At 46.0% G+C, this 15,410-nt stretch overlaps 1 protein-coding gene across 1 annotated transcript in view; it reads right to left on the bottom strand.

The window, feature by feature from the left end:
• Window positions 1-15,135, bottom strand: part of LOC120992503 (saccharopine dehydrogenase-like oxidoreductase) — a 117,934-nt gene extending 102,799 nt beyond the window's left edge. Inside the window, exons 1-3 of the mRNA XM_040421518.1 lie at window positions 14,894-15,135; window positions 10,331-10,440; window positions 167-247 (exon numbers count right to left, since the gene is read on the bottom strand). Coding sequence (XP_040277452.1) covers window positions 167-247; window positions 10,331-10,440; window positions 14,894-15,092 — 390 coding nt within the window. The 5' untranslated portion in view covers window positions 15,093-15,135. The remainder of the gene's footprint in view (window positions 1-166; window positions 248-10,330; window positions 10,441-14,893) is intronic.
• Between the last annotated feature and the right edge of the window lie 275 nt (window positions 15,136-15,410).

The following is a 15,410-nucleotide window of genomic DNA, read 5'->3' as shown; positions in this document are numbered from 1 at the left end:
TCCTAATTAGACATACCCTGCTACCTACCAGCTGCGTTGTTTGCCCTCATATCCGGAGTGTTTGGGACACAGGTCATAAATCCACATTTATTGCTTGGTTAGAGACAGAAAATAGCCTAAAGCACACAAGTACATAGGAGTGTATGAAGAGACTGGTAAATCTTACCTGGGGTTCTCCACTGATATCAACAAAGTGCGCTCCATTCTCAACGCAGGCCTTTACCACAGGTTCACCATAAAATCTGTACTAAAAGAACAGAAAACGTACATTCAGAAGCCAGATCCTTCATCATGTCTAAGAAATCAATAGAACATAATCCATGGATTCTGGACGGCTTCCCGTGTCTTTTTATCAGCAATAAAGATGTAAAATGAAAGAGGAAAGTCAGGCGTCTTCACTGCAATTATTATTTTCTTCTTCATAAGTGGAAATATACATCACACTGTGAACAATATGTCCTTTATAACATAAGGGACGAGGAGCTAGAAGCAACACAGGCGACGGCTAAGGGACCGGCTCAGGTAACGACACTCACTTCTCACCTACTTGGAGGTCCCTCCTGCAGCTCACACTTACACAATAGGGCACATTTATCGACGGGTACCGACCAAGTGCCATTTGCGGATGCAGAGCCATTCACTTGAATGGGTCTGAGATCCGCAAGATACTGAAGGAGAAAATGAAAAATATTTAGTATAATTCCACCTGATTATGCCAGACACTACATTCCCAGATCTTATGTGTGGGTACACATTCCAAAGGTGGGGTAGCACTCACTTGGGTGAGGGGCTATAGATTAGACAGGATGAAGAATGTTTTGGTAATAGATAGCAGATGTTGGGTAGAATAAACACGGAGAAAGCACACCATGCATTGATATATCCAATAAGGTGGAAGAGAGAGTTTGGGTTGAGATGGTTATGTGTATAAGATGAGTGTGGGCCTCTCCCCCTTTTCCTTTGAGCGATTGAAGCCGTTAATGCTCCCAGCTAGCTGCAATAAACCGGATTCTTCCTGAAGACTACGTTTTCTGAGTGGTATCCCACAACAAAACGTTCCGCACCACAAAAAAATAGAACATGTTTCGTAGTGCTTCCATGAGCTTCCAATCCGTGCCTCCGCACCGTTCCTTATCTTGCAGATTGTGGACCCATTGAAGCCAATGGGTGTTTGCAGGCCACAATATGGGCAAGGGCCATGAGCGCTTAGTCTGACCTCTGGTGGTTCTTTTTCAGTAAGGTTCATATTCACTTAGGTTGGTCTAATATATTTGCGCATGAAAAATAGCTGCTGAGAAAAGTTGCATGTCTCCCTGAGTACGAATTTTAACCTCCTCCCGACCGCCTAGCGCAGGGATGCGTCCTGCGGGCGGTCGGTTTGCTTCTCGTAGACGCATCGGCGCGTCATCTCGCGAGACGCGAGATTACGCGCATAGCCGGCCCGCGCATGCGCAATGTGGGCCGGCAAAAGTTACAGGAGGAGTTCGTCACCAGCCTGCCAGCCAATGATCGTCGCTGGCAGGTTGGTGACTTTCAAAAAATCGAATCACAAGCCATTTAACACATTATATTTATAAATATAAAGTGTTAAATGGCTTCTGTGCTCTCTGCTGGTCCTTTTCGTCGGTTGGTCCCAGCAGAGAGCACACATCACTGTGAGTACACCAAACACTACACATTTAGCCCCAGATCACGCCCCCCCCCATCACCCCAATTAACCCCTTGATCACCCCTGTCAATTACTAGTGAAAGGGAAAAAAGTGATCAGTGTAAACTGTCACTTTTTTTTTTCCCACCAGTATTGACTGTTAGGTTTAGATTAGTTTAGGCCCCTTTGGTAGTTAGCTTCAGTTAGCGCCCAGCCCACCGCACCGCACCGCAGTATCGCTAATCAGCATTGGTACTTTTATAGTATCTGTAAGTGATCAGAACTGATCACAGTCAGATCTATAATAGTATTAGTGTCACCTTAGCTCGCCCTCCACCCAAAACGCAGTGTTTGCCCGATCAGGCCTGATCGGTCGCCCACACGTGCGTTCACCCACGCCCGTCCCGCCGCAGTGACAAAAATTATTATTATTTTTTTATCACTGCACAATCACTTTACAAGCGCTGCGGCGATAAAAAAAATCAGTTTTGATATTTTTTATCAACCGCAGCGGCCTCCGGTACTTCGCTAGCCTCCCATTTGTAAGACAGGCTTGCTTATTTTCTTGGGTAGTCTCAGGGAATACCACCTAAATTTAGTTGACCAATTGGCAAGGAAGGGGTATTTTCCAGAAGAGGCCTTCAGGATTCTGACCCAGTCGGATGAGGAATGGGAACCCTCATCTGACGAATCTAGCGGGTCAGAATACGAACCTGTAGAAAGCAGTGGCAGTCTGACCCAAAGTTCGGACGATGAGGTTGAGGTCCCTGATACCACCAGGCGTACCCGGCCCAGTGTTGCTAGACCACAGGTTGCGCAGGATCCGCTTCAAGGGCAGCAGAGTGGGGCTGGCGCTGTCGGATTACGTGGTGAGGCATACACCAGCAGCGCAGCCCTCCCTGGACCTAGTACCAGCACTGCCGTAGAACATGGTGAAGTGGCGAGCACCAGAAGGGCAGTTGAAGCTGGTACGTTGGCACGTGCAGTAGTTTCCCCGTCGCAGCCACCGCACAGACAGGCCCGTAGAGCAGGGCCGTAGATTATTTTTTTAGACTTTATCTAGTAGACACACCAGGGTTTGAAAAAAAATATACCAGCCATATCATTCCTAAACCAATCCTTTACCTTGAGCAATACCTATTTAGTTGTTTGACACCATATGGAAAAAACATGTTTTAAAAAGACTCGTAATTGGTACCTACCCACTGCACATTTTCAAAAAATACTTAGTAAAAATATGCAGCAGACATCAACCAAAAGTCTATTTAAAATAAAGTAGTCATGAGGCCTGATGATAAACTGGCGCTTTATGAATGTATGCTTCAAAAACCAATATGCAAAAATTCCAAGAGCAGGCAGGCATGTGATGTGTCATGCCATAGACTGTCACTCCACGGTCACACATGCATCCACATCACTTATTGTGTAGCATGGTGGCCAGTTCCCTCATAGAAGTTAATTCATAAGAGTCTGGGGGCTGGACTAAATATATGAATTGACACTGTCTGTAGCCTGGTGTGGGCCCGGGGGGTGGGGGTGGACAATTTCTACACAAGTGTGCCCCTCTTCGGGCATTTGTTTCTAGAACAGATTGGCTGCTGTGGCACCGCGCTTCCCCCAATGGCTCGTTACCACCCGTCTTGCAAGGGGGGAGAGGGCTGCCTTGTGTAACGAAGAACTGCTCGCGGTGAAATGGAGAGACAAGCGTGACGTTTACATGCTCTCCTCCATTCACGCAGACACGACAATCCAAATTGAACGAGCAACTGGAGTCATTGAAAATCCCCTCTTGGTCCACGACTATAATTTTCTCATGGGAGGGGTGGACTTCAATGACCAGATGTTGGCTCCTTATTTACTCTCCCGCAGGACCAGACGCTGGTATAAGAAGGTGTCTGTATATTTAATTCAATTGGCTGTATATAATAGTTTTGTTCTCTACAGTAAGGCTGGGAGAACAAGATCCTTCCTCAAATTTCAGGAAGAGATCATCAAGAACCTCCTGTATTCAGGAGGTTCCGTGGCCCCATCCACCAGTGTAGTGAGCCGTCTACACGAGCGACATTTCCCCAATGTCGTTGCTGGTACCTCAAACCAACCGTCACCCCGAAAAAGATGTCGTGTCTGTAGCAGGAGTGGAATAAGGCGTGACACCCGCTATTTCTGTCCTGACTGCCCTGACCACCCTGCCCTATGCTTAGGGGGGTGTTTCCGGAAGTACCACACACAGGTACACTTAGTATAGGGATTGCATCTCACAGGACAGGCACACAGGGCTATTAGGGCCCTTTCACACAGAGCTGCTGCAAACCTCTCCTTTCACCTGGGACAAAGTGCATAATGTACTTCGCCACATCTCTGGGTGATTTGCACTTTGCACATTGTCCCATGGGGAAGGAGAGGTTTGTCCTATAAAGGTGTAAAAAAAAAAAAAAAAAAAAATCACAAAAAGTTCAATAAAGTTTATAAAAGTTAATATTCTGTTTCAAATGTTATATAAAGTTAATGTTAATAAATTGATTGCGTTGTGGCCTGTTTTTTTTTTTTTGTCTTGTTTTTTTACCTTCTAGGTGGACCAACCGATGAACCAGCTGCAGCACTGATGTGCATTCTGACAGAAGAATTGCGCTGCTGTCAGATTACACAAAAGTCGGTGTATGCGGCGCTGCAAGATGAGATTTCTCCTCTGCAGTAAAAAAGATACGTTTGCCGAGGCTTATGAGCTGAGGGGCGGTGTTCATATGCTTTGGCAAACACTTTGTATATAAAAAATAAATAAAAAAATTCTGGCAATGATTTATTCATCCACATCGATTGATGTGAATGGAGAAATCTGGGTTTGCCAGGGCATACGGGCTGAGTGGGTTTGGATGTTGGGCGGAGCTCCTATGTCCTGGCAGACACCTTTCCCCTACTTTTTTTTTTTTTGGCAGAGATTTTTTCATCCACATTGATCGATGCGAATGAAGAAATCTGTGCCGTTCATTTTTTCTTTCAGCCCAGAGGCTGAAGGAAAAAAAAATAATCTCATTACCCGTATGCTCAATATAAGGAGAATAGCAGAAACTCCTAATGCTGGCCATACATGTAATGATTGTGGAGACCCTCAAATGCCAGGACAGTACAAACACCCCACAAATGACCCCATTTTGGAAAGAAGACACCCCAAGGTATTCGCTGAGGGGCATATTGAGTCCATGAAAGATTGAACTTTTTGTCCCAAGTTAGCGGAAAGGGAGACTTTGTGAGAATAAACAAAAAAAAAAATAATCAATTTCCGCTAACTTGTGCCAAAAAAAAAAATCTTTTATGAACTCACCATGCCCCTCACGGAATACCTTGGGGTGTCTTCTTTCCAAAATGGGGTCACATGTGGGGTATTTATACTGCCCTGGCATTTTAGGGGCCCTAAAGCGTGAGAAGAAGTCTGGAATCCAAATGTCTAAAAATGCCCTCCTAAAAGGTACTCATTGGAATTTGGGCCCCTTTGCACACCTAGGCTGCAAAAAAGTGTCACACATGGGGTATCTCCGTACTCAGGAGAAGTAGGGCAATGCGTTTTGGTGTGTATTTTTATATATACCCATGTGGGTGAGAGAAATATCTCTGTAAAATGACAACTTTGTATAAGAAAAATGGGAAAAGTTGTCTTTTACAGCGATATTTCTCTCACCCAGCATGGGTATATGTAAAAATACACCCCAAAATACATTGCCCTACTTCTCCTGAGTACGGCGATACCACATGTGTGACACTTTTTTGCAGCCTAGGTGCGCAAAGGGGCCCAAATTCCAATGAGTATCTTTCCGATTCCACAGGGCATTTTTTAGGCATTTGGATTCCAAACTACTTCTCACGCTTTAGGTCCCCTAAAATGCCAGGGCAGTATAAATACCCCACAAGTGACCCCATTTTGGAAAGAAGACACCCCAAGGTATTCCGTGAGGGGCATGGAGAGTTCCTAGAATATTTTATTTTTTGGCACAAGTTAGCGGAAAATGATTATTTTTTTTTTTTCTTACAAAGTCTCATATTCCACTAACTTGTGACAAAAAAATATTTTTTTACATGAACTCGCCATGCCCCTCACGAAATACCTTGGGGTGTCTTTTTTCCAAAATGGGGTCACATGTGGGGTATTTATACTGCCCTGGCATTTTAGGGGCACTAAAGCGTGAGAAGTAGTTTGGAATCCAAATGCCTAAAAAATGCCCTGTGAAATCGGAAAGATACTCATTGGAATTTGGGCCCCTTTGCGCACCTAGGCTGCAAAAAAGTGTCACACATGTGGTATCGCCGTACTCAGGAGAAGTAGGGCAATGCATTTTGGGGTGTATTTTATACATGTGTGACACTTTTTTGCAGCCTAGGTGCGCAAAGGGGCCCAAATTCCAATGAGTATCTTTCCGATTTCACAGGGCATTTTTTACGCATTTGGATTCCAAACTACTTCTCACACTTTAGGTCCCCTAAAATGCCAGGGCAGTATAAATACCCCACAAGTGACCCCATTTTGGAAAGAAGACAACCCAAGGTATTTCGTGAGGGGCATGGCGAGTTCATGTAAAATTTTATTTTTTGTCGCAAGTTAGTGGACTATGAGACTTTGTAAGAAAAAAATATATATATCATTTTCCGCTAACTTGGGATAAAAAATAAAAACTTCCATGAACTCACTATGCCCATCAGCGAATACCTTAGGGTGTCTACTTTCCGAAATTGGGTCATTTGTGGGGTGTTTCTACTGACTGGGCATTGTAGAACCTCAGGAAACATGACAGGTGCTCAGAAAGTCAGAGCTGCTTAAAAATGCGGAAATTCACATTTTTGTACCATAGTTTGTAAACGCTATAACCTTTGCGTAAACCAATAAATATACACTTATTGCATTTTTTTTTAATCAAAGACATGTAGAACAATAAAGTTAGAGAAAAATTTATATATAAATGTAGTTTTATTTGAAAAATTTTACAACAGAAAGTGAAAGAAAAATTTGCAAACATTTCGGTCAATTTCGATTAATATCAAAAAAAGTAAAAATGTCAGCAGCAATAAAATACCACCAAATGAAAGCTCTATTAGTGAGAAGAAAATGAGGTAAAATTTATTTGGGTGGTAAGTTGTATGACCGAGCAATAAACCGTGAAAGTAGTGTAGTGCAGAATTGTAAAAAGTGGTCTGGTCATTAAGGGGGTTTAAAGGGATTCTGTCACCAGGTTTCACCCCTGTCAGCTAAACATATGCTGATGTTCAGGGCCTCATCACGATTCCTAATGTGGGCTTATAAATGTGATCTGTAGCCTTATTTTGCTAAAAAACTGCTTTTACTAACCTGTCACTCAAAGAAATAAGGTGCCCAAGAGGATGTCAGGGGATGTCAAGGGATGCAAGGTGCCCGCCGAACCCACCGCCGTTCGTGCCCAGCGCCGCCTTTCCAGACTTCTGCGCCGCCTCCTAATCCTCTGTGCCGCCTCTCGCTCTCCCTCCCTCCCCCCTCCTCCTGCTGTAAGATCTCGCTCGTGCGCACAGGGCTCTGAGAGGCTGGCGCCAGAGTGCAGGTCATACAGGGGGTTGTGCGAAGTGCCGGCGCATGCGCACTTCGCTGTAAGAAGCCAAATGGAGAAGTCCGCACGGGCGCATCAGGCAGAGCCCTGTGCGCACGCGCGAGATCTTACAGCAGGAGGGAGAGCGAGAGGCGGCACAGAGGATTAGGAGGCGGCGCAGAAGTCTGGAAAGGCGGCGCTGGGCATGAATGGCGGTGGGTGCGGCGGGCACCTTGCATCCGTTGACATCCCCTGACATCCCCTTAGGCACCTTATTTCTTTGAGTGACAGGTTAGTAAAAGCTGTTTTTTTTTAGCAAAATAAGGCTACAGATCACATTTATAAGCCCACATTAGGAATCGTGATGAGGCCCTGAACATCAGCATATGTTTAGCTGACAGGGGTGAAACCTGGTGACAGAATCCCTTTAAGCTAGGGGAGCTGAGGTGGTTAATGCAAAAAAATTAGCACTTTACCCCTCAAAACTGTTGAATAAAATAAGCTAGCCCTGGAGTGGAGTAAAAATTAGACTGTTTGTACCTACAGTACATAAATAGATCAATAAAAAGTAATGGGACCATTGGCTTCTCAGCTGTTCCATGGCCAGGTGTGTGTTATTCCCTCATTATCGCAATTACAATGAGCAGATAAAAGGCCCAGAGTTCATTTCAAGCGTGCTATTTGCATTTGTAATCTGTTGCTGTTAACTCTCAAGATGAGATCCAAAGAGCTGTCACTATCAGTGAAGCAAGCCATCATTAGACTGAAAAAACAAAACAAACCCATCAGAGATATAGCAAACATTAGGCGTGGCCAAAACAACTGTTTGGAACATTCTTAAAAAAATGGAACGCACCGGTGAGCTCAGCAACACCAAAAGACCCGGAAGACCACGGAAAACAACTATAGGTGGATGACCGAAGAATTCTTTCCCTGGTGAAGAAAACACCCTTCACAACAGTTGACCAGATCAAGAACACTCTCCAGGAGGTAGGTGTATGTGTGTCAAAGTCAACAATCAAGAGAAGACTTCACCAGAATGAATACAGAGGGTTCACCACAAGATGTAAACCATTGGTGAGCCTCAAAAACAGGAAGGCCAGATTAGAGTTTACCAAACGACATCTAAAAAAGCCTTCACAGTTCTGGAACAACATCCTATGGACAGATGAGACCAAGATGGGAAGAGAAGAGTATGGAGAAGGAAAGGAACTGCTCATGATCCTAAGCATACCACCTCATCAGTGAAGCATGGTGGTGGTAGTGTCATGGCGTGGGCATGTATGGCTGCCAATGGAACTGGTTCTCTTGTATTTATTGATGATGTGACTGCTGACAAAAGCAGCAGGATGAATTCTGAAGTGTTTCGGGCAATATTATCTGCTCATATTCAGCCAAATGCTTCAGAACTCATTGGACGGCGCTTCACAGTGCAGATAGACAATGACCCAAAGCATACTGCAAAAGCAACCAAAGAGTTTTTTAAGAGAAAGAAGTGGAATGTTATGCAATGGCCAAGTCAATTACCTGACCTGAATCCGATTGAGCATGCATTTCACTTGCTGAAGACAAAACTGAAGGGAAAATGCCCCAAGAACAAGCAGGAACAGAAGACAGTTGCAGTAGAGGCCTGGCAGAACATCACCAGGCATGAAACCCAGCATCTGGTGATGTCTATGCGTTCCAGACTTCAGGCTGCAATTGACTGCAAATTATTAGCAACCAAGTATTAAAAAGTGAAAGTTTGATTTATGATTATTATTCTGTCCCATTATTTTTTGGTTCCTTAACAAGTGGGAGGCACATATACAAACTGTTGTAATTCCTACACCGTTCACCTGATTTGGATGTAAATACCCTCAAATTAACGCTGACAGTCTGCAGTTAAAGCACATCTTGTTCATTTCATTTCAAATCCATTGTGGTGGTGTATAAAGCCAGAAATGTTAGAATTGTGTCGATGTCCCAATATTTATGGACCTGACTGTATATTCTCCACACAAAAGGGCAGATCACAATAGACTTTAGCTGTCGGACTGACTATTTTTTTTGTGGCATTATTGTCGGCCATATTACTGTTTTTCTGTACCGTCTCAGGAACAGAAAAAAACTAAATAACATCAGCGCTGGATATATTATATGGAGGACATCCATACCACCCGATGGACTGCGCTGACTATATAATGAGGTGCATCAGGGTTAAGTCACTTATCGGTAAAAATAGTGCTGCAGCAGGGCATTTTTGATGGATGTGAGGAATATGGATTAATATTTACTGTCAGCCATGTCCTCACACCCCCATGTGCTGACAGATAGCGGAGGTAGTGAACTCCACAGGAGGGCCCTGCTTCAAAGCCCCAGGCCTGTTTGTCATCTGATGCACCTCTTGGCATGTTCAGTGTACATGCAATTAGTTTCCACCCTCCCCCCCCCCCCCCAGGGGGTCCAGGCTTCAAGGAGAAGGTCACACCTCACCTCCACCAGTTTGGAGCCAACGGAATATTGCAGGAAAACCCCCAGCAGGGGGTATCTGCCCTTGCCCAGGATTAATGAGACCTCCCAGACATGTTGGCACCTACCTTTCATAAGGAATTATGAACCGCCTGGCCATCGCAGGCGCAAACCGGATACATATTTGTGTCCCGGTGGCCACGAGGTACGTTCCCATGGTCTTTGTTTAATGAGACGAGGTCAGGGTAGAGAGATATCCATATCTCCCCATAGAAACCACATAACGGTACCAGGTTTGGGCTCTACTTGTAGCCGGAACCCAGGCAGGTCTATTGGTTCCAGTACCATCTCCCTATGACCCTCTGGTCTGGAGCTATGAACCCTAAAGGGTTTTGTGGGTCATTTGCTGCCAGCCCAGAAGAGGGGGAGTGGACCCCTCCCTGAGGCCGGGAGGGGAGGGGCCGGCTACAGGTTAAAAGTCTGGTGCCAGCAAGTAGGCGCGTCTTTCTCTGAAGAGGGGTCAGTTTAGCATAGATCCAAGAAAAACGCTAGTGTGAAAGTAGCCTTAGGCGGAATCATGTTTTCAGCTTTTGGTAGCACCATGTCATCAGAGCAGAAAAGGATTTGGTATGAGAGATAGAAGACAATGGTGGCAGTGACTGGCGTCGTATAGCCGTATGATACTTACTGGACCCACACAGTCGAGAACAACGGAAGCCTTCTTACACATGACATCGAGGGAGGGGACGTCACTAATGTCAGAGATTATAATGTCAATGGACTTCAGTTGAGGCTTTCCTACAAATGAATAGACAGACACAGTGACTGGTACTGGAATCAAGACTTCTCACAGGGTTACAAAGACTAGACTGGCAACTGGCAAGCAATAGGTTAAAATGATCAGAGCTGAGTTTGACACTCGGTAAGCTTTTCTGTGGTATCACAATGTGTTATGAGTCTTCTACAGGACTGAGGGGAAAGCTGCCCATAACTAGGAGGCCACATGCATACCGCAATCCGTGTTTGGTCCGTGTGTCTGTTTTTTGCCCGCCGCGCGTAATCCGTATTCCTCAAACACTGCTAGGCTGAAAAGTCATTTCCAGAGCATCTCCAACTGTAGCAATGGTCCATGAAACACGGAAGCCATCCATGTTGTGTCAGTGGTTTTTCACGGACTTCAATGGCTGTAGTGCATGTTGTTGTGGGTCAGTGGAAAACCAGAACAACCACATTAAAATCAATGGGTAGGTGCCCTGTCTGCAAGGACTGAGAAGCTGTCAGCTACTCTATCCACTCGTCTCCCCCATAAATGTTCCTATAGTCTGAGCACGATTCCTGCCGTAGGAAGGGCACAGGCCGGACGTTCCCTGTGCCAGGATGGTTGGGACGACCCCTACATACCATCCACAGGATCCACTCTGCAGTCAGGGGAAATCCTGATGAGAACTGGCTCTTCTGATCTATCCTCTCCAAGAGAAGTGACAGGAGCAGTCTGAAGAGAGGCGCCAGGCGAGGCTCACCTCATCTTATAGCGGAGATGGCCCAGCCTGACAGATAATAGACAGACACCCCCACAAAACCTGGAGTTCCCCCCTTTAAACCTTTGCTGAGGTAGGTTCTTCTGCCCATTGCCCTGGAGGGACACAATGTCTTTCAGAAGTTGTTTGGTGGGCGCCTAATGCATGATCCTAGGATGAAGCCTATGTTCACACAAGTCACAACTGAGCTGGATTTCAATGCGGATTCTGCCACAAAATCCAATGAAAGTGGATGGGGTTTCAGGAACTCCGTTCACATTCATCAGGACAGACGAGGCTGATGTTAGTGTGGTTTGAAGTTGAAGTTGGTGTCTTATTAGTCCGTTTTTTAGGCCCCTTGCAGACGAGCGAGTATTCCACGCGGGTGCAATGCATGATGCGAATGCACTGCGCCCGCACGGAATCCGGACCCATTCATTTCAATGGGTCTGTGTACATGTGCGTTGGCTTTCACGCATCACTTGTGCGTTGCATGAAAATCGCAGCATGTTCTTTATTCTCCATTTTTCACGCAACGCTGGCCCCATAGAAGTGAATGGGGCTGCATGAAAATCGCATCCGCAAGCAAGTGCGGATGCGATGTGTTTTTTATGGATGATTGCTAAGGCTAGTTTCACACGAGCGGCACGGACCTCCAGCAGGCTGTTCCAGAGGATGAACAGCCTGTCGGATCCGTCCTGCCGCTAGTGAACGCGTGCCCCTGGACTACCGCTCTGGCCCCATTGACAATAATGGCAGTACATGCCGAGAGGACGCCGGAATAAAAGTACGTTGCCGTCGGGACTCCACCCCTCCCCCATTATTGTCAATGGGGTCAGAGCAGTTGTCTGGGGGCATGCGTTCACTAGCAGCAGGATTCACCCACCGGAATAGCCTGCGGGAGGTCCGTGACGCTAGTGTGAAAGTGCCCTTAGAGATGTTGTTTGCATACATTCCGTTTTTTATCACGTGCGTGCAAAACACATCAAAACGTATTGCACCCGCGCGATAAAAACTTAACAACTGAGCGCGATCACATACAAAACTGAATGAACTTGTTTGTGAAATCGCGCATTTTTCACTGAACGCATTCGCAACGCATCTGGACCTAATCCGCTCACGCTCGTCTGCAAGGGGCCTTTTTCACATCATTTGTATTTTTTTTATTTTTTTAAAGAATTTGGAGGAAACCTTATCAACAGTAACAGAAAAAGTTGCAGTGAGCCGTGCTTAACGTACATCAGTTGAAAGCGACGTTAGAATACAAAAAAAGGGCATCAAAGTGGGCAAAAAAAAAAGTCTGATTTAAGGAAGTAAATGAATTCGGGCCAGTGATCTCGCACTGCCAACATACAGAGGGTGATGTCCTGTATCAGATACAGTACAGTTCAGCCTGGCCTGAAATGGTTCTGGGCATAAAAAATGGCATCAAAGTGGACGGACGAACACTTTTCACATAATTGAATATGTAACTGATATTTTTAAGGGGTTAAATGAATTTGGGCCAGTGATCTCGCACTGCCAACATATAGAGGGTGATGTTCTCCATCAGATACAATGATGTTCAGCCTGACCCGAAATGGTTCTGGGCATGAAAACTGGCCTTCCCACTTTGATGCCAGTTTTCATGCCCAGAACCTGTTCTGGCCAGGCTGAACTCCACTGTATCTGATGCAGGGCATCACCCTCTGTATGTTGGCAGTGTGAGATCACTGGCCAGAATTCATTTAACCCCTTAAAAACATCAGTTACTTATTCAAATCAGTGAAAAGTGTCCGTCCGCCCACTTTGATGCCAGTTTTCATGCCCAGAACCTGTTCAGGCCAGGCTGACCTCCACTGTATCTTTTCCGGCATAGAGGTCCGTCCTAGGGGCTCTATACCGGAAAAGAACTGATCAGTTTCATTCCCATGCATTCTGAATGGAGAGTAATCCGTTCAGGATGCATCAGGATGTCTTCAGTTCAGTCTTTTTGACTGATCAGGACGGAGATAATACCGCAGCATGCTACGCTTTTATCTCCGGCCAAAAAAACTGAACACTTGCCGGAATGCTGGATACGGCATTTTTTTACATAGCAATGTATTAGTGCCGGATCCAGCATTCGAAGTACCGGAACGCTGCATCCGTCCCTCCGGTCTGCGCATGCGCAGACAGAAAAAAATGGGGAAAAAAATCGTAAGGGATCCGTTTGTCCGTATGACAAATGGACAGACGGATCCGTTCTTGCAATACATTTGTGAGACGGATCAGGATCCTAATGAGTCTTAAAATGCAATCAGTTGGCATACGTTTTGCCGGATCCAGCAGGCAGTTCCGGCGACGGATCTGCCTGCCAGATTCCTCTGCCGCAAGTGTGAAAGTAGCCTAAGGTTTCCTCAAAATACTTAAAAAACCCCCACAAAAAATTGAAATTATGTGAATAAGAAACTGACGAATAAGAAACCAACTTCAGCCCCGTTCAGAACTGGAAATCTGCGGCGACTAAGTGACAGTATTTGCCACAGATTCTGTCGGGGAAACTTAATGTGGCGGATCCGCAGGAGCGCAAACCATGGCCCATCCACTGCAGAGTGTATACAACAGACATCCCAACCTGCAAAAACCCATTTCAGGGAGGTTTTCTTTTTTTTTTTTCTTTCACAAACTTTTTATTACATTTTCCAAACATATGCAGTATCTGCACACTTTGCTCTATGGTGTGGAGGACTGAGCTCATTAGGCTACTTTCACACTTGCGTTCGGGGTTCCGCTTGTGAGCTCCGTTTGAAGGCTCTCACAAGCGGCCCCGAACGGATCCGTACAGCCCCAATGCATTCTGAGTGGATGCGGATCCGCTCAGAATGCCTCAGTCTGGCTCCGCTTGGCCGCTCAGCAGGCGGACACCCGAACGCAGCTTGCAGCGTTCGGGTGTCCGCTTGGCCGTGCGGAGCCAAACGGATCCGTCCAGACTTACAATGTAAGTCAATGGGGACGGATCCGTTTGAAGATGACACAATATGGTGCAATTTTCAAACGGATCCGTCCCCCATTGACTTTCAATGCAAAGTCTGGACGGATCCGTCAGACTAACTTTCACATTTTTTTGTGAAAGATAATGCAGACGGATCCGTTCTCAACGGATACCATCATTTGCATTAGAGGAGCGGATCCGTCTGTGCAGACACCAGACGGATCCGCTCCGAACGCAAGTGTGAAAGTAGCCATACCCTGCCCCAAATTATCCTATTTATGTATATGATTAAAGCATCCAGGAGGGGGGGGGGGTGAATTTAACACGGGGGTAAATAATATAATTAAAATGGAGGGTTAAATGTGTAAATGTATTTAAAAAAATCCATCTCTCTCAATAGTTCTATAGCTACTGAATGAGACAGAAGAAGGGATGCCTTTAACATATAGATCTCCTTGAGAAGCCAATTTGACCCTAAAGAGTTAATTCAACCTGTAATCTAAACTCTGTCCTGTCACTTCTCTCATCTCTCTGCTCTGCTATCAGTAAACCTTCCTGGGATATATTGTTTCACATGTGTCAGGGAGCCTCTATCTAATAGAGGGAGACTCCCTGATACAAACTGACTGCCATAGCATGCTGAGACTTGTAGTCCCACACCAGAAGAAGAGCAGCGACACAGCTTGTGGGGGGCTTCCTACCGCTATGTCCCCCATGTCCCCGCTTCCTCCAGCTATGTCCCCCATGTCCCCGCTTCCTATCGCTATGTCCCCGCACTCACCCAGTCTCTCGGCCGCCCAGCTCAGCACCTCCTCCAGCTTCTTCTGGCTCCGACCAGCTACAGCCCAGCGGAGCTCTTGGCCCCTGAAGTCTTCCCCGTCAGCCGCCCGGGCCACTTTCTCCACAACGAACTGCCCTGTGAAGCCAGAAGCCCCGAAGACCACTATGTGGTATGGCCGGTTTGAGACTCGGGTCGCCATAGTGACAGCGGATGGCGCGTGAACGACTGGTGAGGGACAGCTACACACTGAGGCAATGGTAAAGCCTAGAATGTATTAGCTTCTTGGAGGGCATGATGTCATGAGATCATGTGACTGCTTCCTCCCGCCCCTTGCAGAGTGGTTGTGTCTAAACTCCATGCACGATATGGACCTTGTCCTTACCAGGCATGTGAAATAATCGACTGTACAGCAGCTGTCTATTTCCCATGCCTGCTACGGACCTGGAAAGGTTAAAGGACCTTAACATGTATAGCTTGGAAGAAAGACGAGACAGAGGGGATATGATAGAAACTTTTA

Source organism: Bufo bufo, chromosome 2 (genome assembly GCF_905171765.1).
Source record: "Bufo bufo chromosome 2, aBufBuf1.1, whole genome shotgun sequence".
Classification (NCBI taxonomy): domain Eukaryota; kingdom Metazoa; phylum Chordata; class Amphibia; order Anura; family Bufonidae; genus Bufo; species Bufo bufo.
This window is presented reverse-complemented; position numbering and strand designations above follow the sequence as displayed.